The 27,776-nt window shown below is 38.0% G+C and overlaps 1 protein-coding gene across 3 annotated transcripts in view; it reads right to left on the bottom strand.

Moving 5' to 3' along the window:
• Nucleotides 1–23,594, bottom strand: part of LOC121859294 — a 36,826-nt gene extending 13,232 nt beyond the window's left edge. The window contains exons 1-11 of one of the 3 annotated variants that reach the window (XM_042356080.1): nucleotides 23,505–23,594; nucleotides 20,652–20,833; nucleotides 20,313–20,479; nucleotides 19,089–19,171; nucleotides 15,698–15,827; nucleotides 9,625–10,264; nucleotides 7,126–9,556; nucleotides 6,959–7,021; nucleotides 4,582–4,735; nucleotides 2,254–2,320; nucleotides 1,297–1,506 (exon numbers count right to left, since the gene is read on the bottom strand). In XM_042356080.1, the coding sequence (XP_042212014.1) occupies nucleotides 1,297–1,506; nucleotides 2,254–2,320; nucleotides 4,582–4,735; nucleotides 6,959–7,021; nucleotides 7,126–9,556; nucleotides 9,625–10,264; nucleotides 15,698–15,827; nucleotides 19,089–19,171; nucleotides 20,313–20,479; nucleotides 20,652–20,822 (4,116 nt within the window). In that variant the 5' untranslated portion in view covers nucleotides 20,823–20,833; nucleotides 23,505–23,594. The remainder of the gene's footprint in view (nucleotides 1–1,296; nucleotides 1,507–2,253; nucleotides 2,321–4,581; nucleotides 4,736–6,958; nucleotides 7,022–7,125; nucleotides 9,557–9,624; nucleotides 10,265–15,697; nucleotides 15,828–19,088; nucleotides 19,172–20,312; nucleotides 20,480–20,651; nucleotides 20,834–23,504) is intronic. The other 2 variants (XM_042356081.1, XM_042356082.1) reach the window with 2 other exon arrangements.
• Nucleotides 23,595–27,776: the final 4,182 nt, after the last annotated feature.

Genomic DNA, 27,776 nt, shown 5'->3' with positions numbered 1-27,776 from the left:
ATAATGAAGATAATGCAGGGTATAAAATGCCATATACAATATTTATACATAATATCATCTATACAGCCGTACTATGACTGTGTGTGTTCGTGCGTGTGTTGCCTCGTGATAGTTAGAGTGGGCCCCCGTCCAGAAAGGATGCTGTACTAACCTCCAGCACCGACCCAGGTGTGCTAGAGATTATGGTTTCCGACTGTACAAGTGTTCATCAGCTCATTCTTAAAAAAAAAAGTTAGTATTGATTTGTGAAGAAGCAGTGTCAGCCAGCAGTGGGAAGCATGGAAACATTTACCATATTAACAATCAATGCATATTGTAACATTAAGAATAAAGTAGTTTAAGGGTAGCTAGATTAAATTTGAATTCCACATTTCTTCGCTAAAACCTCACTAAATGTTGCAATTACCAAACAATCAATCTGAGTGCGTTAGCCAATGTAAACAGTGTCAATCACCCACTCTAGTAAACATTCCATATGGCATCACAAAAATTTTGACCAAGTCCCAGGTTGCTGATCTGACTTTCTGCCTCATTTACACACAACTGCAGGGAATATGGGATTCCTTGTAGAGCAGCAACAAAATATTTGTCCACTTCTGAATTTTCTTCATAGTCCAGCACAAACTTAGTTAATAACTGACACACCATAATTGCAGACCAACTATATATGGCTAAGTATGAATACCAATGTATACTGTACTGGTAATTACCATATACAGAAGGTTCCTCAGTTATGAATATCAACGTTACAAACACGATCCCATTATATACTAACCATCCTAAAGCTAACTTAACCCTAAGGTAGCTTAAGGGTGGCTAATCTTCAGGGGTCAAGATAATTAAAACCTAGCGAGATTATTATTATTAGTATGGCCATAATTTATTTAGTCTGACAATAAGACCAACCAGCTGCACCATCAAAATGGATAATAAAATAGATACTATTACTGTTTAAATAATGCAAAATTATATGATTAAAAAGTTATGACATGATAAATAAGAGGGACGCTGGGTGGGTAGACTCAATTCTCACGCGAATGATGCTGAGTTAGTGAAAAATGCTGGGTGGGTAGATTCAATAGGAAAAGACACAAAGTTAGCAAGAAAGGTTGGGTGGGTTGGCTCACTAAAGAGCAAGTCCCAAGCGTAAGGGGATCAACCGCGTATAAGCGAGGTTGTGTACTCTAGTTATGCATTCAGTACTTTGAGACCCGACTGTATATAGAAAAAACTCAGTTTAAACTAAAAAATAAAATAAAATAAAATAAAACAAAAATACAGGTTCATTCTACTTACTGGTAGGTGAATGATAGTTTCATTGACATTGCCAGTACTGTTAATGGTGGTATTGTTCAAGGAATGATTAGAAGACACAACTGTTGTGTTACCACCTTCAAGAACAGTTGTATTCTCAAGACTTGTAGCATCCATTGCAAAAGTTTCATCAGCAAAAGTGCTGATCATTGCTTTCATTGGAGTTCCTCTTCTTTCTGTATCTCTCTGGCGCTGTTAAAACACATAAACAATTAATATTTTTCACGTGAGAAGAGATCCAACAAAAAGACTTGATAAATTAGAAAGAAACCCACCCTCCTCTTTTCTGTTACCTGGTCCCTGACATAAGAGAAACACCTTGATAGAGAAAGGAAAAAAAAAATAAAAAAAAAAAAAAATAAATAAATAAATAAAATAAAAAAAAAGATATAGAAGCAACTACAGCAATTTCAAAGACCATAGTCAATGTTTTGTCCAACCAAACCTATCCTGTAAGGTGAACTATATCCAATGGGCTGTTAAAACACTGTTTATTCCTCTTTTAGGCAATATATAAAAAATTATCAGAGAACTACCAAGTATTTTATGTGTTCACTTTTCAGGTCCGAGTGATTAATACACTGGCTGGCCCAGAGTTAATGAGTGTTCATCCTTTCACCCACTCATACAATTTTCCTTCCAATATCATTCATTATATATATATATATATAGTGTGTGTGTGTGTGTGTGTGTGAAGACGCACACACAAAACATACAAATAAATAATAATGGGAAAATCCTCTCACAAATATATCAGAAAGAAATGTATTAAAAATGTGAGTCTACCATGAAGTCAATTCCGTGCTTTAACACCAGATGATTTTATTCAGCAGAGGGGGACCCCATGCACAAGTGGTAGGGGGTTAACAGAACCGTCTTAGGAAACTAAGTTATCGGTCTCATTCTACCCTATTTACAAATGATAATTACTGTACTAACCTTGACAGGAGAGGGGCTGAATGAGATGAGACCACTGCATCTTCTTGGATCCACCTCTTCTTTTACACTGTGATGGAATATAAGGACATAAGCGTTGGATATACGAATCAAAGAGTTACCGGTACTAAACTCCTCTCCTTAGGTAAACAACAAATAATGTAACTATAGTCAATTCCCTCTTAACTAGATACTAACTGGAAATTTCCAATAACAAAATATGGGAGCAGTCCATTTTTTTTATACAAATTCATTTATGATTACTTATTTAAAAAAAATTGAGGTGAGAGTGTGTGTGTGTGTGTGTGTGTGTGTGCATTCCCCACACTGGTTCTCAGCAACAACTAGTTCTTGTTTTTTCTTGCCCAACCCACAGGTGCAAGGTAATACTGGCTGGTAAGACCCAAGATACATGAAGTCCTCACTTAACGTTGCCCCCGATAACGGTGTTTCGTTATAACGTCGCTCTTCTTTAGACACCCCTGATTTGGATACTATCCTGCAGATTCAGTATAATGCAGTCACGGATTACTTTCTACGGCGCATCTCATCTTGACGTGCAACGCTCTCACCCGCGGAGCGTCACGGCGTCCCAAGTCTTTGTCAGGCTACCACAGCGTTTGTGCGTGTTTAAGTGTTTTTGCTCTTAAAACTGTACTCTAACCATTTGAAATGGCTTCCGTGCCCATCAAGTGCTACTGATGATAGTGTTGTGAAGAAGTAACAAAAGACCATTAGTCTTCCTACGAAAATGGAAGTTTTAAACCATTTTGAAAAAGGTGAACGTGCAGTGGACATTGCTGGTGCGCTTGGTTTAACCCCCACAACAGTGCGTACTAACCGGACCAGCACGAACAAGATATAGGATAGTGCTGAAAGTGGTACAGTACTTCTCTGAGTGCAGCAAAAACAAGTCGTGCTCGAAGTTCATTGATTGAGAAGATGAAAAAGATGCTGGCTGTGGATGGAGGACCAGAATCAACATAATGCCCACGTTAGCCTTATGGTTATCCAGCGTATTATTTACGGCATACCATGGACCAACTGCTCAAGACAACTGACGGAGAAATTAAACCTACAATCCGAGAATAATGGCGGGGTTACAGCATTCTTCATGCAATCGACAACATTGGCAAGAAGTTTCAGAAAGTTGCCTGAATGGTGTGTGGCGTAAATTATGGCCAGCAGCCGAGGAGGAGCAAACAGCAGCGGAGGAACCCCAGTCAGAGCGGGAGGAGCAGCCAACCGCCGGGTCTCAGTTACTTGCCTCACTCCTCCTCCGCTCCAATACCCACCAAACACCTCCGTCCATCAGTGAGTACAATACAAAATGATTTAGTTTATTTATAAATATATTCTGTTTTCAATAAAAAGGCCAAGGAATTTCTGTATATGTAATGTATTTTATGGGGCAAAGGGAGCCTAGGAAACGTAACTCCCATATTTTATCTATTTCTTATGGAGAAAATTGATTATGTTAACGTTGTTTCCGTCGCGGTTTTCAAGAACAGAACCACGATGCGAGAACTTACTGTACTGTGAATGGCAAGTGCTAGTAATGCCTTTAGAGGAGATGCAAGAAAAAGTGGTTGACATTAATATAACAGCTTACAACAGAAAAACTAGAGGTGTACTGATGCAAGGTGTTTACATATGTGATGTCACTCAATATTTGCAATGCTACTGGACCATTATATATATATATATATATATATATATATATATATATATATATATATATATATATATATATATATATATATATATATATATATATATATATATATATATATATATATATATATATATATATATATATATATATATATATATATATATATATATATATATATATATATATATAGCCTATATATTTTTTTTTATTTTTTTTTTAATAAAGTACAACATTAGGGCTTCCTAAATTATATTTAAATTTCTCCTTATCTTTCAGTTAACAGTTTCTTCTTGGGTTCGTTGCTCTTAAGTTCAATTTTTTATAGCCACAATTAAAATAAAAGATCTGCAAGTGACAAAATATCTAGCTTTGACTGGTTAAATAAATATTAATAAAGTAACAAATCCTCCCTTCACCAGACTGGTCACACATCAATTAATTAAGATAAGGAAGACTTTACTGTACTGTAGTCATAAATACATTCCCAATAAATACTGTACTCTTAGTGATTAATCTATACCCTAATAACTCTCATATTCTCCAGTAAACCACGGGAAATAAATTCAAAACCCTTTCAGGTAAAGTATTTTCAATTTGTTAACTAAGAGTTAAAAGTCCACTACTATACTGTACAACTTTACCCTGTATGTACTCACTCTTTCAGATGCTGTGCAAGGTATGGTGCAAGAGACTGCCGGCCAGACACTAATGGATCAAATTTGACATAAAGCGAATTACGGACAAGACTTAACTTGTCACCTTCGGTGCCATGAGAACCCAACACATCCAGGTCCTCTGGGTTATTGAAAACTGTGAAAATGAAGATATAATGAATATATATATATATATATATATATATATATATATATATATATATATATATATATATATATATATATATATATATATATATATATATATATATATATATATATATATATATATATATACTGGTATGCATCCCCCACATATATACTGTGTACTGTACTGTATATATTACTTTCAAGCTCTTTTAATTCTGATACTGTAATTTTCAAGCCACATTTAAACATTCATTCTTGAAGAAAAAAATTAATAAAAAATTTTTTGTATAGTAAAAACCCAGAATTCAGCACATATGGGGTTGAGGTCTTGCCAAGCAATTAAATTTGCAAGGAGCAATTTCATTGATGAGCATTTAAGAGGCAGATGAACTGTACTGTATTGTGTGCAACATGTCATAGGCACTGTATATATTCAGTACACACACACACACTGTATTCTTTTTTTCTTTTCCTTTTTTACAAAATAATCAGGGAAGACAGAAAGGAAAAACATATGAACTAGTATGAGAGGAGTAATGATGTGTGGATGTAAAACATAGACAGTTAAAGAGGATTACATACATAGGTTTGTGCGAGCTGAAATGAGAATGTTGAGATGGATGTGTAATTTAATTTTGAAACATTGGAAACCTTGTTCAGAGTTAAGAAGGCACCTGGGTATTGAAAATACTGTATTAGTAAGGTGCATGATTTTGAACGTGGAGGAGAGGAGACCTAAAGGTAGGTAAAAAAAAAAATTACATGGGTTAACCAAACAGCATGGCAAATATGAGGATTTAAGTTGATGACTGTGGGATTTGATTCAAGAAAAATTTCCAGGCCTGGAACTTGCTTCATAACCCTGATCTGAATGGGCGAAAGAGTGTTTCACATCCTTAGCACTGATCTGGTTTGTCAGCATCCCTGCCTCAGAATGCAGATGGTCCCGTGAACAAGGTAAGTTTTGTCAAGAGGTTGTTCAGACTGGTGATCTAGCAGTCACTTGATAAATGTTCCAGAAACCATGAAAATGTTTAGTATGGCAAAAGTAAAATACTGTGATGACTGCCACTACGTAGTATCTAACATGGGTGATCTACTCTCTGGTCTACAGTGAGATTTCTTGGTCATTCCATTTTAATTCACCTAGAATGGAGTAGCAGCTATTCTTTAAGGCATTATCAAGGGAATTATCACCTAAGACAAAACTATTATTAATTGCGGCAATTTATATCCAGTACTGAAATCATAATAATCTGATAAAATCTTAAAACAGATCAGAATCTCATTTCATAAGATCGATCACCAGCAATGATTTTTTTTATTGGAGTAATCTTTTACCCATTTTCAACTACAGGTATATAGGGAGGAACAAAGTGTAAGTATAAAGTCATAAAATATATCCTAAAACAATGCTCAGTTTAATGGAAATAATGCATGTTGTGAAGCAGTGATACAGTGAAACCTCGTTAATGTGTTGATTCCCGACCCTTCCATTTCTTTCTTTAAAAGTCTTAGTGGTGTGTCAGATCTCAGTGCTATTACTACACCACCTCCTGAACCTCCTCAACAGTGTGTAAGTGCAGCTTTTGTGGACACTGACTCAAAATTAGTGTATAAATGGTTAAGCAGTACAGTACAGTAATATATTATAGTGTTAAAACAACTGTCCCTCACAACCCTCAGGAGCCCTTTAGAATTAAAGGTAAGCATTTATTTAAATAAATAATCACCTTCATTTGTGTTTTACAGATTATTAGTGTTTTTCATTGTATCTGTTAAATTGGCAATTAAGTTTATGTGGTAGGCCTTTGTGCTTTGAAATTTGCTATAATCCAGATATTTCGCTCATCCAGATCACCATCCCCCCACTAATCCAGATTAACAAGGCTTCGTTGTAGTTGAAAAATCTTAAGATGCAAAAATCTTTGCATTTATTTCTAGTAATATTTCCATGACTTGTGATTGCTTTGATTAAGCCTAAAAATAAATAGAGTACAATTAGCCTTTGAACATTTATGTAAGAGAACACAAAGAATATCTTAAAACTAGTAAACACTATGCCATTCTTAATGACAATGATATGGAATGACCATTTCAAATCAAAGTACTACAGTACATACAAAAAGTTACCATAAACAGCACCTCTACAAAATGCTAAACTCCCAAAATTCCTTTATACCCCACAACCGTGTCCCTCTGTCCGATTAATCTGTAATGAAAGACTTACGTGGATACAACATTGGAGACAGAAAGCTTTCTCCTTCATCTGGTTCCTGTTCATCACTGGGGACTGTCAATATTTCATTAACTTAAATGTATCACTTTGAAATATATGCAAATTTCAATTTAATAAACAATTTAAAAATATCAATAATTTTGACAGCAAATACTTACATTCTGCAGCACTTGTAAATTCTTCATCAAAGCTAAACTTGCTGTAAAAGTCATCTCGTTTTGTTGGTATTTTAGGTAGAGGACTGAAGACATTATGCTGGACTGATCCTGATCCAGCTGATGGAACCGGTTGCTTCTCCTCATTTCTATGTCTGGATGGAACAACTCCCGGTACTACATTCTTTGCTTCTTTTGATCTTGAAAATACAGTTGGTTCCTTTCCAGAGGCTTTGGTTGTAAATGGGTCATAATTAGGGTCACCCAATTTATCAAGAAAATCCATTTGATAACTTTTTTGAGAACAGCCTCCTTTTTCTAAAACTTGTTCTGTCTTAGTTTGTTTCTTCTCAGATATAACACCAGTCTTTGCCATCTGACATGGGCTTTTCTTCTCACTCTCAGTTGCACTGTCTGTTTTGTCAGGCGAGTTAACAACTGTGGTTTTAGTTGTAAATGGATCAAAATTAAGCCCGTCTAACTGATCTAGGAAATCCAACTGATAATTCTTTTTAGGAGGACCTGGATCTTCCATCAGTTCTTCTGTTATTACTTCCTTTGACTGCACTGGTAAAACTGTTTCCTGCTTGGGTACAACTTGAGTCACTTGGTTATGACAAAGCTCTTTATTAATCAATACTGCATTACCCTTGCTTTCAGGGGAATTTACAACAGCAGCCTTGGTCAAAAAGGGATCAAAATTAAAGTCAACTGTCTTATCAAGAAAATCCATCTGAGAGCCTAGCTGAGGAGGTCTTTCATTTTCCAATGACTTTTCTGTCCATGCTGGTGATGTTTTTATTTCCTCAGATAATATGTTTGTCTTTAATTTCTGACAAAGCATATTCTCCTCAGAAACAAATGTATTGCCCTCTCTGCAAGGAGAATTTACAACAGCAGATTTGGTGATAAAAGGATCTGAGTTTGGGCCATCTAACTCACTCAGGATATCCAACTGGCAGCATTTTTTAGGGGGTAGTTCATCTATTGGTTTTTCAGACCCTGCATATTTTGATGAAAATGCTACGTTCTCTCTTTTCTCACTCATCATCTCTGTTATTGGTTGGTCAACACAAGCTTTATCCTCAGTTAAGTGTGCACCTTCCTTCTTGTCAGGAGAATTTATGACAGCAGATTTGGTGGCAAAAGGATTAAAGTTAGGATCATCTAATTTGCTGAGGAAATCCATCTGGCAGCCTTTTTGAGACAGTGGGCTGTCATCAGCTACAGTTTCTTCTGAGAGCTCTTTCTTTAATACTAAGATTTCACTTTTCTTGGATATGTTCTCTGTCACTGATTTATCAGTAAATAAGTTTTTAGTTTCACCAACAATTTCATGTTTAATCATCTGTGGCTTCTTGCAAGATTCCTCTTCCATGGCAGCAATCTGTGTACTCATACCATTGTCCTTATTACAACTCTTCATAACAGAAGCCTTAGTTTCAAAAACATCCAAGTTAAAGTCACTTGAGCCAATCATGGAACCTCTACAAGCTTCTTTTGGATGAGAGGAAACATTTTCTATGGGTGCTTCCTCTGGCACGGGCAGTACCTCTTCTTTCTCTGAGCCAGTCACTCCTGTCCCTGGAATGTTTTCTTTCATCTCTAAACCAAACTCTTTTCTCTCTAGGATAGTTTCTTTCACTTCTAAAACAGATTCTCTCATTTCTGGGATAGTTTCAATCTGTTCTTCTTTCACTTCTGAGATAGTTTCTTTCATCTCAGGGATAGTTTCTTTCTTCTCGGGGATAGTTTCTTCCTTCTCGGAGATAGTTTCTTTCTTCTCGGGGATAGTTTCTTTCTTCTCTGGGATAGTTTCTTCCTTCTCTGGGATAGTTTCTTTCTTCTCGGGGATAGTTTCTTCCTTCTCTGGGATAGTTTCTTTCTTCTCTGGGATAGTTTCTTTCTTCTCGGAGATAGTTTCTTTCATCTTTGGGATAGTTTCTTCCTTTTCAGGGATAGTTTCTTCCTTCTCGGAGATAGTTTCTTTCTTCTCGGGGATAGTTTCTTTCATTTCAGGGATAGTTTCTTTCTTTTCTGGGATAATTTCTGTCATATCGGGGATAGTTTCTTTCTTCTCTGGGATAATTTCTGTCATCTCGGGGATAGTTTCTTTCTTCTCGGGGATAGTTTCTTTCTTCTCGGGGATAGTTTCTTTCACCTCTGGAATAATTTCTGTCATCTCGAGGATAGTTTCTTTCTTCTCTGGGATAGTTTCTTTCTGCTCAGAGATAATTTCTTTCACCTCAGGGATAGTTTCTTTCTTCTCTGGGATAGTTTCTTTCTGCTCAGGGATAATTTCTTTCACCTCTGAGATAGTTTCTTTCTTCTCAGAGATAATTTCTTTCACCTCAGGGATAATTTCTTTCACCTCAGGGATAATTTCTTTCACCTCAGGGATAATTTCTTTCACCTCGGGGATAGTTTCTTTCTTCTCAGGGATAATTTCTTTCACCTCAGGGATAGTTTCTTTCTTCTCACCTCAGGGATAGTTTCTTTCACCTCAGGGATAATTTCTTTCACCTCAGGGATAGTTTCTTTCTTCTCTGGGATAGTTTCTTTCTGCTCAGGGATAATTTCTTTCACCTCTGAGATAGTTTCTTTCTTCTCAGGGATAATTTCTTTCACCTCAGGGATAATTTCTTTCACCTCAGGGATAGTTTCTTTCTTCTCTGGGATAGTTTCTTTCTGCTCAGGGATAATTTCTTTCATCTCAGGGGTAGTTTCTTTCACCTCTGGGATAATTTCTTTCATTTCTTCCTTATCTACAAAAACTTCAGTCACAGGAGGGTCATGTAAAAACTCTCCCACATTGGCCGAGTTTTCTGAAGAACTCTGAGCCTCTCTTGTTTCATGAGTAGCTGAATAAGACTCAATTTCCTCTTTTATTTCATTAGAAGCATCACAAGAATCATTAAGGCCGTCAGTCACGATTATAAATGATGTATTCATGATCTTGGTTATTTCTGTCTCCGCAACTTTTAGTCCATGGTCCTCGAGGCTTGAGGGAGACAATTTCACAATGCCTTCCATTGAATCACTGGCATCGTGAAAATTGTCCTCTAAAGTTGGCTCATCAACGTCAGCAATTTTCATATTTTCAAAACTACTCAGAAGAGAATTTTCAAACACCATATCTGACCTGAAAGTAAGACATTCCAAATTTATTGTACAGCAGTTTTGTATATTGACAAGTAAAGCTATAATTATATAAGACAAGAAATGTTTTGCTCATTAAATGTCGGCCCATCCTGAAGCTATGTCAGTATTAAGCTCCAAAAACCTTTAACATGTGGCCATCACACTTGGGATTATACAAACTAAAATATCTTGTTTCAGGGGAGCGTCAGTCAGGCTGTGGCACAATATTCGTTAATAAATGACCAATCAATATCAATTTCCTGTCAGCAGCTAAGGACACCAGATACATTGTTGATATACCCCTGAATTGGTTCTGCCTAATCCGTAAACCCCGATTTTCCCTTGTACTGTATTCTTATATACCGTATGTACTCGAGTTTTTAATACCAAATTTTTAGGCAAAAAATTGGGGGTCGTCCTATACATGCGTAATAGTTTTGTTAGGTTGAACTCGTGCATGATGGGAAGGGCGAGGAGCAACTTTTAGCTTCATACATGAAAAATATTTACCATTTACTGCCAGTAAACAATGGAAATGTAAAATATGTACCAATTAGTAATGAAAAGTTGTGCAGTTCCTTCAGCAAATGCCCACCAACTTACAATAGGCTAAATTACCTTACAACGTGCTTTCAGTAGTCTATGTTGAAATTCTTAGCACAGGCTAACTTATCATATCATATACGGTATCACAGTTCTCATTGATCTACAAAAAATACCGGTAATAAAAACCTTTTCAATATTTCACACTTAATATAATACCTGGTAATCTACTTCAACCTCCTATTGTTTACAACGACGCATGACGCACCACCAGCTGTTGCGTCAGCTAGACGGTACATGTGTTTTTTCGAATCGTTTTCCATTAAAAAATTGTTACACCACATGTATATTTTACCTTAACTGTGCCTGAACGAATATATTCTCGGAAATAAATAGTAGTTTTGCTGAAACATGATGTATTTTAATGTAAAATAGGATAAAATACATGACGAAAACAAAAGATTTTACCTAACCTTCCGATGTTCAAGAGGCTGCTCGTTTTTTTAATAGTTTTTGGTTAAAATATTGTTATATTACAATAGTATTCTATTCATACTGTGCTTCATATAATGCATTCACGGAAATGTAATATTTTTGCTGAAATGACGTACGTATTAGTGGAAAAAGGGATAAAATCGTGACGAAAACAATGACTTTCGCTTTCTTTCGTTCAAAAGATGTTACCGTAATCGTTTTTCGAATGGTTTAGTTAAAAAACTGTTGTACTGTATTACAATAATATTCCCTCCTAATTGACTTGAATAAATACTTGAATGGAAATATACAATATTTTTGTTGAAACTACCCGCGTTTCAGTGTAAAGTGGTGTAATAATAAATGGTAAACAATTTGCCTTCGGCACTCTGTGTTTCAGGCACGGCGAGCCTCAGTTTATAGAACGTAGAGCATTTTTACTGAAGGTTTTGTTGTTCCATTACCCTCAAAAACGTGGGTCGAACTATAAACGAGGAATATCATAAATTAACAATTTCTTGGTCAAAAAAATCAGGGTCGACCTATAAACGAGGGGAGGTTATAGACGAGTATATACGGTATTTTCAAAATCCTACTTCTCCATAACTTCTTGCTAGATTACTGTACATTGAAATTCATGTGGAGTATAGGTAATTTACTCCTCTTCAACGTCACACACAGATATTGCTGATTACTGTATTGCTTTCGTTTTGGGTGCACGAGTTTTTATCCTAACTTACCATTTTTCCTCCAAATATTTATAAAGATAAATCAGCAAATAATAAACCAAGCTAAATATAAAGAAAATATATAAGTTCAGTCATACACAATATACTGTTCTACTACAGTACTTAGTTTTTGTTTTATTAGAATTGGCCCATAAATGGCCAAGGCTTAGGGATTTGAAGGTTAGAAAAACTAGCTTTCAGATACGGGCGATAAGGTGTGGCGCGAGAGCAACACAGTGAAACCTCACTCTTCCTTCTTTCGTGGGTAACTGACTCATCCTGCTGAGAAAGGTGCCAGATACTGGTTTTTACCATGTGATTGGTATTACTTTACACCAAAATATTATTATAAATACTTTTCTACATCTTTTGCTACATAAACAGAAGGGTCCTCTAACTGAAGGGGGTGGAATAAACATGGATAGCTACATAAATATTATGAATTACACAATCAAAATACGTCAATATATAGCCATACACAACAGCTTTCCTCAGGAATTTTTCATATTTTCACAATTTTCCGATTTTCATCATATTTTCAGCTGGACGCTCCCCTTTAAATACCCTGAAAGCAAATTCTTTGTGTCATAAAAACTAATGGTCACGTACCACTTCATTTATATTCAACACAGACTCCTTACAAATGCAGATTAGTTCTTAAACAGTATAAAGGAAAACATCATCCTAAACAACACAAAACACTGTGATTCCAAGGGAAATAAAGTGCTATTATATAATTTGTAACAAATTTGTTGAGACTCTACAAATTGAATAACTACAGTAAATTATTGCATTGTATGAAGGAAGCTCCAGGTAAGTGACTTGAAAGTTTCCAGGATATTTTATACTTAATAGAGCCAACAATATTCACAAGTCACATTAATTCATCAGGATTAATTATTCAAATGTAAAACACAATCACTGTGAACACAGCTCTTCACCTGGTCACCACAAGCCTTTGAAGATAGTATTCACTGTGGGGCAGTCTCTTTGACGGATGAACTAAGAGATCTGGATGAACTGTAACTTGGAAATTATCAGAGCCCAGCATACATCCCAGAAACAAGACTAACCTTTTTTCCGGGAACAGTGTCAAAGTCGAGCCTTTTTTATAAAAAAAAAATATAAAAACTTAACCATTTGTGCATGGGGGTCCCCTCTCTGCTGAATAGAATCAACTGACGTTAGCATACATTGTCAGTGTTGTACAATCACTTCGGCCATCTCACATCACCTCGACTACCTCATGATAAGTGAACAAATAATAACTAAAATGTACTTTATTATTAACATGTAGTATGTGCTTCTCTTATGACTCTCAGCATTTTAGTCATTGGGGTCACGACTGCAGCGAACGAAAATATTTACCAGCTAGTGAAAAAGTGTACAAACTTTTGTCTACAAAATCTGTTCTAATTATGTTAAAACAACTGAATTTAGTACCGTAAGGATCCTGAATCAATCATCTATAAGGTTTTTTAAATAAAATATACTGAAAAAAAAAATTATTTTGACAGAATGTAACGTTGGGAACTCGATTTTTTTCTGAAAAACTTTAAGCAATGTTTATACCGGAATCTTTAAAATAAGTTCTAATTAAGTTAGAAACAATACTTTTTTTTTTTACCATACTCATCCTGAAGTTTATTTAAATAAATACTGTACAGCATGCCCCCCAAATTCAAGGGGGTTAGGTTCTTAAAATGGCTGCGAATAGACAAATCTGCAATGATATTTGCTGACCAGGGGAGGCATTTTACTCGTTTGCAAAGAAATGTATATTCCCTTTGTGCATTTGCCCTTAGGACAATTATTTCTTTTACCTGTACTGTATGCATGTGTGTGTGTGTGTTCGCACACAGGGTGGTGAAGTGCATCTACTCTGGTAGCATTATGTTAGTGTTAGGGAGAAAGCACTGCTTGCTCCCCTCGCTTTCAGCTACCACCGCTGGCTAGCCCTCTTGGCGAACAGGGAAGCAACTTGCATAAGTCTTACCCTGCCAGTACACAGCCTCTTCACCATCAAGACTCCTGCTGTTCCTCCTTGTGGCAACATACGGTAACTGGGTGCCTTGTGGGCCCAGGCTAGACCAGCAGGGGATCTTGGAGTAGCAGTGAGTCCCAGAGCGACAGCGCATAGGCCCACTGGCATGTGAACACGTCCTGGCGCCCACCAACCTTGGTAGGTATAAGGCTACGGGAAGAAACCCTGAATGGAAAATCTGCGGTGGAGCCCTGCATCAGGCAGACATACATACAGAGCTCCAACAAGACCCCAATGGCAGTATAGGCAGAAGAGATGACCACCATGGGAACCCAACAACTACACCGGCGGATGAAGGCAATGCCTGTTGGACAGGCTACTAAGGCGAAACCCAACAAACTGGGATATCGCAGTCTATTGCAACCTACGCCTCCCCCACTCCCCAGTCATTACAACACTTGCATCACTGGACCAGGAAAAGGGAGAGCCAAGATGTGTGGTTGGAGCCTGCGCTCCTGCCTCACCACATAAATCAACCCACGCACAGCCATCATCCAGCTCACCATACCTCTCATCATCAAAACCTCTATACCTACCCCCAAAAGTCCTATGCCGACAGGGACAGGCAGAGATGACTGCCGGGAGTCTAGTCACAACTCTGCACATGGGCGGCACAGATAAGAGGGTCGTTTATGAACTGGGATCTAGGCTGCAGTGCAATCCGGTCCTGTCTGTGAAATTGAGCAGCCCTTTCAGGTAGCTACTCTGCTCACCCCACAAGGGGAGGGGGCTAGAAAAGGTGCCCTAAACATAGCCTGCCTAAAAAAAAAAAACCTGAGAGGGGTCAAAATCACAATAAAAATCACAGAACCAAACAAAAACAAACTATACAACCTCTTATAGTCATTGCATGGAATGTCAGAACCCTTCTCGATACTGGCACATGTGAGCGTCCTGAAAGAAGAACCGCTACATAGTTACACGTATATTGAGCAGTGGTCCTCCCAACCCTGATATATGGCAGCGAGACATGGGTCACATACTGAAGGTACATCAAGGTACTTGAAAACTTTCACCAACATAGTCTACATTCCATCCTCCGAGTTCGCTGGGAAGAAAAGAGAACAAATGCCAGTATTCTCGCCGACACCAAGCAGCGAGGCTACCATTATCCATGAACAACTGTGTTGGACTGGCCTTGTTACCCACACAGACAACAGTAGACTGCCAAAGCAGCTACTTTACAGTCACCTAATGAGTAGTAAACATAACGCTGGTGGGCTACTGAAAAGGTGACAAATCGACCCCCTTACCTGGGAGACGATTACTCCACACCATAACACTTGGAGGATCACCACACAAGGTGTCAATACTTTCAAACAAGCCAAACTGCATAATGAGGCAGACAAGCGCCAACGCTGGAAAGACACTGCCGCCGCCCCTACCGCCAGAACTGCCCTTGACCACTTTCACTTTACCAGCTGTAGTTAGATATTCATTTACAACAAGGTGGGCCTGGGGGACTTGGCCACTAACCAAAGTGCTGTATCCACTTAGTTTTCTGAAGCATCCCTAGGATTAACATAGGTGAGCAATAATTCAATTACCTTCTGGAAAAATAGCCAAGTTAAAAGATAATTTTTATGTAGACATATACCATACTGTAATTCATTATTACTTTATAGATTTCAGACAATTTATTTACCTATTTGGTGTACAATTAACTGATGAAGTGATATTCAGTATAGAATTAGCCACTGGCAGAACAGGAGACAGTTGTCTCTGCATCGAAGATTTATCAACTTCTAATTCTTCAGCACTCTCATATTCTGAATCTGAAATAGAAGATATTTTAATACATACTGTACAACCTGTACTTCAACAATTACCTAGTTCCCCTCCTGTCCTTTCTCATGATGGAAATATGAAACCTTGACAAAACATTTCCATCTAAAGTCACCATTGTCCAAAGGCTCACCCAGACTGCTCAAAGAAGGGACTTAGATAGGACCAGAATCACAATTAGTATTTTATATAAGTACCGTACCAGATCAGACCAGCAATGTCTGAGTAATCATAATCATCAAAGTAAAGTAATGATCAAATGCCAAGTTAACATGTATTGATTAATGCGCTGAATGTTTCTCATGCAAGTTGAGAATAGATAATACCATACAGTCAACCAAAGATGCACTGACCCCACCCTGGGTCTCATACATACAATTTTACGTGGCAATACTTGAAGTAAGTCTGTATGTAAAGGTGATTGTGATTGGTGGATCTATTTTGGGGGCTGTATCACTGTCATGATAAATAGTAAACAAACCAAAAGTAGCATTTTTATTATAATAAACTTCATCGTTACTTATAATATATATATATATATATATATATATATATATATATATATATATATATATATATATATATATATATATATATATATATATATATATATATATATATATATATATATATATATATATATATATATATATATATATATATATATATATATTCATGTAGATCCACAATGAAAATGTGGATAAGATAAATCTTGATAAAATCACTGTAGGTGCGCATGATCCAGGTATATACTGACAACCACAAGGAAACAAGAAAACACAAAGTTCCCAAGCACAGTCTGTACTCACCCCTGAAGATGTGAATTAAACGAAAGCGCTTGGGAACTTTGTGTTTTCTTGTGGTTATCAGCATCCCGTTCAGAGCGCAAGCTAATGACAGCGCACCTCCCTTGGACCATGCCCCCTGAGGCAGCCAATCACAATTGATTTTCCCTTGCTACATCACAGCTCCTCGGCCAATCCACACACCCAGAGGCTGCCTCGTTAGTTTTGACGAGTTTCATAGCATAAGGAGGTTCGGTGTACTTTCTACTGCTATTTTTTATAACTTTTCGGCATAATATTGACGTTATTCGTGTTTCACGGGTGTGAGAAGTGCTGTGCAATATCCGCCCAATATTAGAGCAACACTCAAGTGAGGTCAGGCCTTCTGGTGTGGGTTCAGGAGCCTATTATTCCTGAGCGTGGGTTTAGTGACAACAGTGCTCACGTGGACACACCAGGAATGCTTGGTGATAGTGATAGCGATTTTGGTATAGTGTATACTCGTACTACAAAAAGTGACTGCTATGCATCACAAGACCTTTTTGCAGACTGTGATCCGGTACAAAGTTACGAGACATGCACTGACGGCAATAATGGCGATGAAAGTGAGTCAAATGGTAACACAGACAGTGACACTAATGTATCACAACAGTCACATACAGACTGTGAGGAGGTAGAAGTGGACAGTGACACAACATGCAATGACCTTGATAGTGATGAAAGTGAGCCTGACCCAACGAATGCTAGTGAATGTGAGCCCATAACTCAGTCTAATAATGAAACTGAACTGTTGTCGGCATCAATAATCAATGATTTAGTTGATGAAGAATCTGTGTGGCGATTTTTAGAGAGTGCAGAGAAAGTTATAATCAATCCTCAGGATTTACGTAATTTCAAGTTACTACGATCTTCAGAGATAATAAAACAAAGGAACTAAACAAAGTGAGATTGTAATACTGGTTTTACCAAAGATTATGCAAACTTTCTCCGCCTTTGTATTCGTATGTTAATTACGGGTGGGGAGGTTAATGGTGGGGGAAGGTTAATGGTGGGGGGGGTTAATAAGGTTGGTGGGGGGAAGGTTAATGGTGGGGGAAGGTTAATGGTGGGGGGGGAAGGTTAATGGTGGGGGGAAGGTTAATGGTGGGGGGGAAGGTTAATGGTGGGGGGAAGGTTAATGGTGGGGGGAAGGTTAATGGTGGTTAATGGTTAATGGTGGGGAGGTTAATGGTGGGGGAAGGTTAATGGTGGTTAATGGTGGGGAGGTTAATGGTGGGGGAGGTTAATGGTGGGGGAGGTTAATGGTGGGGGAAGGTTAATGGTGGGGGGAAGGTTAATGGTGGGGAAGGTTAATGGTGGGGGGAGGTTAAAGGTTGGTGGGGGGAGGTTAATGGTGGGGATTAATGGTGGGGAGGTTAATGGTGGTGGGGGGGGAGGTTAATGGTGGGGGAGGTTAATGGTATGGTGGGGAGGTTAATGGTGGGGGGAGGTTAATGGTGGGGGGAGGTTAATGGTGGGGGAAGGTTAATGGTGGGGAAGGTTAATGGTGGGGAAGGATGGTAGGTAAGGTTAATGGTGGGGGAAGGTTAATGGTAAGGTTAATGGTGGGGGAAGGTTAAATAATGGTGGGGGAGGTTAATGGTGGGGGAGGTTAATGGGGGGAGGTTAACGGTGGATGGTGGGGGAGGTTAATGGTGGGGGGAGGTTAATGGTGGGGGGAAGGTTAATGGGGGGGAAGGTTAATGGTGGGGGAGGTTAATGGTGGGGGAGGTTAATGGTAGGTTGTGGGGGAGGAGGTTAATGGTGGGAGGTTAATGGTGGGGGAGGTTAATGGTGGGGGAGGTTAATGGTGGGGGGAGGTTAATGGTGGGGGAGGTTAATGGTGGGGGAAGTTAATGGTGGGGGAGGTTAATGGTGGGGGGGGAGGTTAATGGTGGGGGATGAGTGTAGTGGTGTTTCCTCATTATTACACACTATTATACTTAACAATATTATAAATCTTTGGCTAATAATAGGGATGGAAAGATAAATACTGATAGGCAAATGAGTTTTTATTATTATTTAATTTTGGGGAGGTGGGTGTAACACGAGTGGTTTTTGGTGATCATTAACTTTTTTTACAGTATTAGCCTACAATAATAAGAAAATTTTGCAGAAAAACGTGATTATTGTTGGTTTGAAGATCAAACAACTGTACATCACGGGTAGATATTCTCATTCAATTCGCGATAAAATAATAACTACAGTATTCACAATACTGTACTAACTTCCAGTTTTCACAGATCGCTAGGAGAGGGATTGAGCTGCACAATAAAACAAAAATTAATCCTCAAGCTTAAAAAACAAAAAACAAAATATGGTTGTTTGAACTTCGAAAAACTTGAAATGCATTTTTCTCAGCTTTTTTTAATTTGGCGCTTCTTCCCCTTCTAATGCTCATATTAGCTACATATTTTATGGACATACCTGATTCTCCAAGGTTTGAAGCATTTTCTTCTCTGAATTTTGCAACAGCTTTATGAAAGGGCACCTTGGACACTATTTCAGGTCTGAAAAAAATCATGTGAGCAAGTAATTTATGATTTAGGTATGTGCACTATTTGTACCATTAGTTTGGAATCTATGAGTCCTGAAACCTAAAGTTGTAAAAACTATAATATAATGGAACATTACAATACATACACCAATGTTGAGAGGTCACACAAATGAAGGCTAGTACAGTACTGTACAGTGGTCCCTCGGTTAACGAACACAATTCGTTCCAGAAGGTCAATCGTTAACCGAAACCATTGTTTCAATGGGATTTTGGGTAATTGGTTCCAGCTCACTGAAAATTACATACAAACTAAAAAAAAAAAAAAAAAAAAAAAAAAAAAAAAAAAAAAAAAAAAAAAATGCAGTAAAGTACACTTACTTTGAGGTGAGTATGTAGAAGGCTCCTGGTTGATGATAATGATGATGGGAATTAGAAGTGGGGGTGGAGAAGGGAGAAGAGAAATCACCCCATGCTTGATGCCGTCATTTTACCCATAAAATTTTAAGTTCACTAGGTGTAATTCAAGATTATTTTCTTTAAATCAACACTGCACTGCACTACATATTGTCAATATGTTAAATAAATTTCAGAATGACCAATAATTGTACTGTAAAAACGTAAAAATACTCTGTGCTCAAGAGACCCACAAGCAAGATGTTTCCTCCACTGAACAGACACAAACTGAGGCCTTGGTGGGTGAGTGAAGTGGCTGATGGGCGCACCAAAAACTAGTTCCCTGTACTGCAATTATGTTAAATTAGTGTTAAAATGACAAAAAAAAATTATATAAAACTTGGAGAATTATTGAATAGTACAACCTTCTTGATATTTACTCCAATTTTAACGAATGTAAGCCCTAGAGCCGATTTCTGTATTGGCGAACTAATCTTCCAGCTGGTGAGCAAGCCAAAGCATGTCGAAACAATTTCATAAGAATTTCGTTAACCGAAATGAAGATTCTTATGGAAGGTAATTCGTTAACCGAAATTTCATTAACCTAGGCGTTCGTTAACCGAGGGACCACTGTACAGTATATCATCTACGTATATATGTTAAAGCTGTGTAGGCATTACTACTACTAGGCAAGATAAAAGGATTTGTTTAATTTTATATATACAAATTGTATATGAAACTCAACTTAATTAAAAACTTACTTTGCTGGTTCTTTAGTAACTATGCTTACAGCTTCCTTCAGTATTTCTTCAGCAAACATGTGATATGTAGCATGATCAATGCGGGTGACGACCTCTGTGCGCTCTCGCCAACTTGATTCTTCATCCTGCTGATGGATGTCTTCAAACTGTGAGGGTGCTCTATGATTCTGTACAGTACATGTAAATGCATGAAAAAAATATACATACGGCAATACAGTAAAGTATTGTACTTAAAAAATTTAACGTGGCTACAGTATGAATAAATCATGCTGCCATACAGTGATCACACAAGCAATTATATTTTTGTACAATAAGCCGAAAAATTTTAAGCCATCTCACCTTGCAATCTTTCTTGACTGTTTTAAGTTCTGAAGGATTATTGGCTATATCCTTTAGAGGGGAGCGACGAACTGACACAGGGGTAGTAAGATGTGAAGGTACTTTACCCAGGGAACCTTGATGCTTTCGAGGTGAAGTAAAATTCAATTCTGGCTGGACATTTTCTTCCATTTTTAATAGGACTGGAAAACAAAGACAATGCATCAAATATAAATGACACCTGAAGTACAACTAATTATTGCATGTTTCATGATTAAGCTTCCAACATAAGGCACCCCACATGGTGGGGTGCTGACTTCTTTAAGGCCCAGATCAAACTATCCTTAAGTCACCTATCATGGTTTCTAAATTAATATACAATTTACAATAAATATACATAACTATACTTTTTTATATACGATTGAAGATGGAACTGAATAAATCCCTGTGACCCAGCATACCACAATCCCACTTTTCACTACAGGTATCCCTCATTTAACAATGGTGTTGCATTCCTGAAAACATAACGCTAAGAGAAAGTGTCGCTAAACAAGGGATAACAGCAAAGCACAACTGTCCTTTACTCTTAGTAAACTGCTTTTCTTTTTGTAACAGTGGAGCGGACAGCTAACACCCAAAGGAGTTCAATTTGTTAATTTTTTCCACTTTTTTTTGGATGATAGTAATTATGATGATGCAAGTTTTTATTATAATTATAAGATTTACATTTTTCTTGATCTGTAGTGGGCAGAGTATGAAGGGTGAGGGAATTGCGGGGTAAAATACGATGAAAAACCGATCATGACACAAAAATGATGTCTCTACTTGCTTTACCATAAATATTCACCCCCCCCCCACCCCAAAATAAAAATCTGCTGTGTCAGCACGTGTTGTCGTCCACTCTTTGTTTCAGTGCAACAACCAAGCTACTCGCATGTCCACAAAAAACGAAAAATTACACCATGCTGCTTCAAGAAACTTGCTTTCCTTGGAACCAGATATCAAAAGTAGGTTCATTCTGCTTAATATGCCAGGGGAGGGGTGGGGGCCGGGGGGATCCAGCAGGAAATTCGTTACGGTTGAATTTGAATTTTTTTTTAATTGTAACAGTTTATTTAGCCAGAAAAATACAGATACAGAGTGGATAATAATAACAATATTAACATGGCTGAGCCAGTTGAGAACCTGAGCTCTCTTTGAGGCACCTGATATATACTATACTATACATTTATCTCAAGATTAGGTAAATTTATTTAGTTAGGTCAGGTTCTATTAGGTCTTGTACACTGTCGTGTCATTTTTATTACTACTATTATTCAAAGAACATCTGTGGAAAAATGGACCAAATCGAACAACTCCTTCTGGTGCTAGCCGTCTGCTCCACTTTGATTTTTTTTCTTCTTTTTGTTTAACCAATATAGTATTTTGTTGATGACACGTGGCCTGGATGGGGAAGGGGCAGTCAACACATCACTACAGTTCTTTCTTGTTTCTTTTTGCAATGTGGCTTTACCTACCTAGCTCACAAGTTGCATGGCCGTCATATGGCATTCGTAAGATAATACATTCTATTTTATTCATCATTTTGCATTAAACTTACGAGTTTTTTAGTGGGAGACACTTTCTCTTACATAAACTCGAGGCCTAATAATACGGCCACACGGTCTATGGGCTAGGAACTAAGGAAGCCGCAATACTATGGCCAGAGCCACTTAATTTATTTTGTGACTCGCCAAATATACAGACTTGATTACCAAATTATCTTCTTGTCATCTTCCACCACGATCTGCATTCTATAAATTAAAACATGAATACTGTAAACTTTGATATGAACAAACACTTATATTAACATGTTAGTTGTCAATATATTGTATTTTGTGATTAAGTTGGTTAAATTTACTGCTCTACCTTTACAAAATTTGGTATTATTTTACTTTCGGACATAGCGCCCCCGAAAGTTATAAACTACTGAAACATTTACATCTCGCTATTCTGAGCATTTTGAACCCCATATATACCAGGCGGAAATGGATAATAGAAGCAGCCTGGGTAATGTCATTGACCAGTCTCACAATGGCCCTGGTGAAGGTTGGTTGTCATTTGTGCTCCTAAGATTATTTTAAGTTTATTGCCGAGTTTTATGAGAAAGACGATTATTCTATCCAATTCTTACATATCCCTGGTTCTTCCAATTCTAACTAAGGTATTGTGCTTTTGGACAAGGCATGCCACAAAGTTTTTAATTACTGAAACATTTAGGTTAGTTTAAGTTAGGCCTACCAGGGGTCCGGGGGCAGAGCTCCAGGTTAGGGGTTATGTTAGGTTATATGTCTCGTTTTCTCCCCCACCTAAAAACCCGGATTTGCCAGGCTCTACCCCATTATTGTGGTGGGGGGGGGGGTGCAAAAACGAGCAATATCTGCCAAAAATGAAGGTCAGATTAGTTTAAAATACACTGGAAAAAGATATTGGTCAACCCATAGGGATTCATGCCCAAAAGTAAAAATTAACCCAGTTTCGTTCATTATGTTAACAAGAATCACACTTAACTTGCCAGAAAGTGTAAAATGACTTGTATAAATGTTGTTACCTCGAGAACAGTACCAATCAGTGTGGCATCTTAAAATTCAGTTTTAACTTTATGTTGGTTAGACACAGGAACATCTACTCACACCTTATCTTCACTACATACTTAAATATCCATAAAATTTGTAATTAAACTTTTAAATGTCAGTCTTTTAAACTGCTAATAACATTCTCATTCTGGCCACATAAAAACAAGATGAACACTCTTACCAGAGCTAGCTGTATATATATATGTTATCTAGCGAGTAATATAATCTATTCCCCCATCTACACAAAGATATAACTTACTGTCTCAGGTAATAGCGCAGTAAATGTATATTGAAGTAAGTTCATCCGTCACCTGCCTTCCTTGTTTGAATTTGAACCAGAGTGAGGCGAGGCAGCTGACGCAGGCGCAGAGGCGAGGCTACGATTACCAGGAGTCAAAATCTGTTAACCTAAATTTATTCTAAATCCTTAAAAATTATGAAATTACAATAAAATAGTATTCATTATCTTAAATTCTGTAAATTTAGTCACTGTATGTGTTTGGTGATTTTCTGTTAATAATCTATTTTATTAAGGTTACTCTAAAGGCGCCTTACACTCTATCAAATAAATTTGTCAAACATGGTGTTTAATCATACAATTTGAGAGTGTGTGGGCAAGTTTGAAGGTGTGACCAACATGTTTGATGACAATTAAACAAGTTTTATATTTTCTCGTCCAACTTGAAGTTTGTCAAACATGTTGGATAGTATGTGACGATGTATGATCAAACATGCTCAGTGAACCGCTATGGTGATCGCTCTCCCATGAGTTGTGGAGAGAGTTCATTGAACTTTATAAGCAGTTTCCGTTTCCATCATTGTGGCAAATAAAAAGCGATGATTACAAGAATGGATCTCTTTAACAAGAATGTCATGGGAAATTAGTGGAAAAAATTCAAGAAATCAACCCTACTGTGACCAAGGGCACAGTAATATATATTGTGGGGTTATGAGATATTGGTTCACACTCAGGATGGGATGGGGAAAGGAAACTCACAATGTGCTCTCTGTATACATATTGTATTGGATGTACAATGCAGCTTGGTGCTGGGAAGGCAGCATGGTTACAAGCGTTGAGTAGAGAGCTGGTTGGTGAGGGTGCTCAGAGGAGGACAAGCTTGTGGGTCGCCATGGTCGCCGGCTGGAGCGGGAGCCGCCAGGCAGGATTTGAGGAGGTGTTGCTTGCTGGTGGCTGTAGGTAGAAAGAGCTAGGTCACCACGAGGTGTGGTCTCATGTAGCGGAGGTAGGCTGGCTTAATAGTTGACCTCCGTGATGTATGGCGGCGCTGGTTGCTGACCTAGGACACGAGGCAGCGCAGGCTGAATTCGTGGGTCGGCTCGTCAGCGACAAACAGCGTTTGTAGGGGAGGAATCCACTACAATGCTCCCCCCTTCCCTCCAGGCGGTGTAGGAGACTTGTTGTCTGCAGGGTTGCATGCCACATGTGAGGCAGAACGGGCGGTACAGGAGACTTGTTGTCGGCAGGGTTGTATGCCACATTTGAGACATAACGGCGAGGGCGTGGATGAGCCAGCCGCTAGGGGAGACAACCTTGTCTAGACACACGAGATCTGTGGGAGAAGAGAGGGAGAAGGAGGGTTGTGAATGTTGTGCTTCTCTCGCTGCAGGTACAGAGTCCTCAGATGCGCCTGCTGGGGTGTGTGGGCCTGGGTCAGAGGGTCCGTGACAGCAGCAGGGTGCATGACAGTAGCAGGGTCAACGACAGCAGCAGGGTGCAGGACAGTAGCAGGGAGTACCTGAGGGAAAAAAAAGGGTGTGTGGGGGCGATGAGTGTTGTGCTTCCCTCGCGGCAGGTACAGAGTCCTCAGATGCGCCTGCTGGGGTTGGTAGGACGTGGTGCTTGGGGCAGGAAGAGGAGCTGGTGTCTGCTTAGAGAAGCAGTGCTGCTCTAGGGTGTCTAACCTGCGGTGTAGAGACAGTAGCTGTAGAGCCGATGAGAGCTGCCTCTGTGTGGGTAAGCCAGTCTTCCATGTTGCTTGAAGACTGGGAGAGTGATCGGTTTCTCCTCCATACTGTGTGAGTGCTAATCTCCGGGGGTCACCATTTGTGGGGTACGCGATATTTCTCCTCCATCCTGTGTGAGTGCGAATCTCTGGGGGTCACCATTTGTGGGGTACGCGATATTTCTCCTCCATCCTGTGTGAGTGCGAATCTCCGGGGTCACCATATGTGGGGTTATGAGATATTGGTTCACACTCAGGATGGGATGGAGAAAGGAAACTCACAATGTGCTCTCTGTATACATATTATATTGGATGTACAATGCAGCTTGGTGGCTGGTGCTGGGAGGAGGCAGCGTGGTTACAAGCGTGAGTAGGGAGAGCTGGTTGGTGAGGGTGCTCAGAGGAGGTGTTGCTTGCTGCGGCTGTAGCTAGAAGAAGGGCAGGTCAGGGCCAGGTGAGGTCTTATATAGCGGGGGTAGGCGTGGCTTGATTGTAGACCTCCGCTTTTGTTCGGGGGCGCTGGTTACCTGACCTTGTCCACGAGGTGCAGGCTGGTGAATTCGCAGGGGTCGGCTAATCAGCGACACACGGCGTTTGTAGGGGAGGAATCCACTACAATATATATATATATATATATATATATATATATATATATATATATATATATATATATATATATATATATATATATATATATATATATATATATATATATATATATATATATATATATATATATATATATATATATATATATATATATATATATATATATATATATATATATATATATATATATATATATATATATATATATATATATATAAAATGGATGAGCGGGGTTACGAATAGAGGTATTCTTGTGTGCGTGTGTGTAATGGTCAGCAGGCTTGCCTCGCAAGTGAGTGGACCCAGGTTTGATCCTTAGGTAGGACAAGTTTCTTTACACCATTTGCCTCTGTCTACCCAGCAGCAATTGTGAACCTGGCTGTTAATCGATTTGCAGATCATGTTCTGGGGTGATGGTTAGCCAGTGCAGTTGGCAAATTGTCCTCTTCTAGGACTTTTCCTTGACACTGGGTCATACAGCTCTTTAACTCAAGAGTGTGGTTGTTTTATTAACAACAACTTCCACACCTTTAACAAATTCACACCTAGGTGGCCCTAGGGTTGGCCAACCTCGTATATGAGGGGTAACCATTATATATATATATATATATATATATATATATATATATATATATATATATATATATATATATATATATATATATATATATATATATATATATATATATATATATATATATATATATATATAAGTGTGTGTGTGTGTTTTATGAAAATACAAGTTATTAAGGGATTATATCTTACATTCTACACTGGCTGATATTAGTCCATGATTAATCATTGTTGGGTCGTACCAATGTAAAGTCAAGGCTGCAGTAACACCACTTTATTTGAAGTAGGTTTCAACCTAGGAATCAACATACAATAAATAAACATGCAAACACAAATATAAAATAAACATCAGATCCAGAATTATTTAACAAGAACCTTATAATTTTTAATGTAAGCTATACTGTTAATGAATACTGCTCCAATAAAAAAAATAATGCTAACTTACTCACATCATAACTCTCCAAATCAGCATGAACCCAGTACAAAGTTCGACACCACAACAGCATCCCGCCCATACGAGCACGAACTGATCGCTATAAGAACAGCCCAGTCCCAACCATTGTAAAAATTATCAACAACCACTAATCAACCAGTGTATTCACTCCCAGTCAATCTTACTTTTTTCACTGTCACTATGTTGAAATGCCCTGTAACTTGAGCTTCTCCCCACCTAGTTATTATATATTATATTTGTATCACTTATGTTACTTGTATATTATTTGTAAATCAAGATACCCATTCCCCAATTATGTAACTACAGTATATTTTCAGCCTTCCGGCTGCCATGCTCTTTCAATAAACCGTTAATTATTATTATTATTATTTAAGTTCTTCAGTCCGTCCAGCCAGCGACCCCAAGTGACAAATGTCAAGCCGCCCACATCCACTGGAAACAATATTTTAATCCTATAAATTTGCCTCATATAATTATGATATCTATTAATTAATATACAGTATACCAAATAGCCATAACTATAACTTATATGTACAGATTATTAAAATTTCTTGTCTAGATCCATCCGTTGCACTAGACGGCTGCCACCACAACAACAATGTCACGTGTCTGAAGCGACAAATTCATGCCTACATGCCCAACAATAATTTTTATACTCAATATATTTATTTTAGTACAATAAATTCTTACATTCACAATATTTATACAATACAGTACCTAACAAATGTATATTTTGACACATCACATATCTCATCAGACCCTGTAGGATGATACAATCATGATAAATAAACTGCAGTACAAGACAATCAAAATTCTGGATAATAAAAGAAAATATGAACAAGTTAGGTTTATTGCAGCCTCAAAACATGAGATTCTATCCCCATTCAACCATTACACAGAACTGATCATCCCATGACTGACTTATGTTAGT

This window comes from Homarus americanus, unplaced genomic scaffold, assembly GCF_018991925.1.
Source record: "Homarus americanus isolate GMGI-L3 unplaced genomic scaffold, GMGI_Hamer_2.0 scaffold36188, whole genome shotgun sequence".
In the NCBI taxonomy this organism is placed as follows: Eukaryota; Metazoa; Arthropoda; class Malacostraca; order Decapoda; family Nephropidae; genus Homarus; species Homarus americanus.
This window is presented reverse-complemented; position numbering and strand designations above follow the sequence as displayed.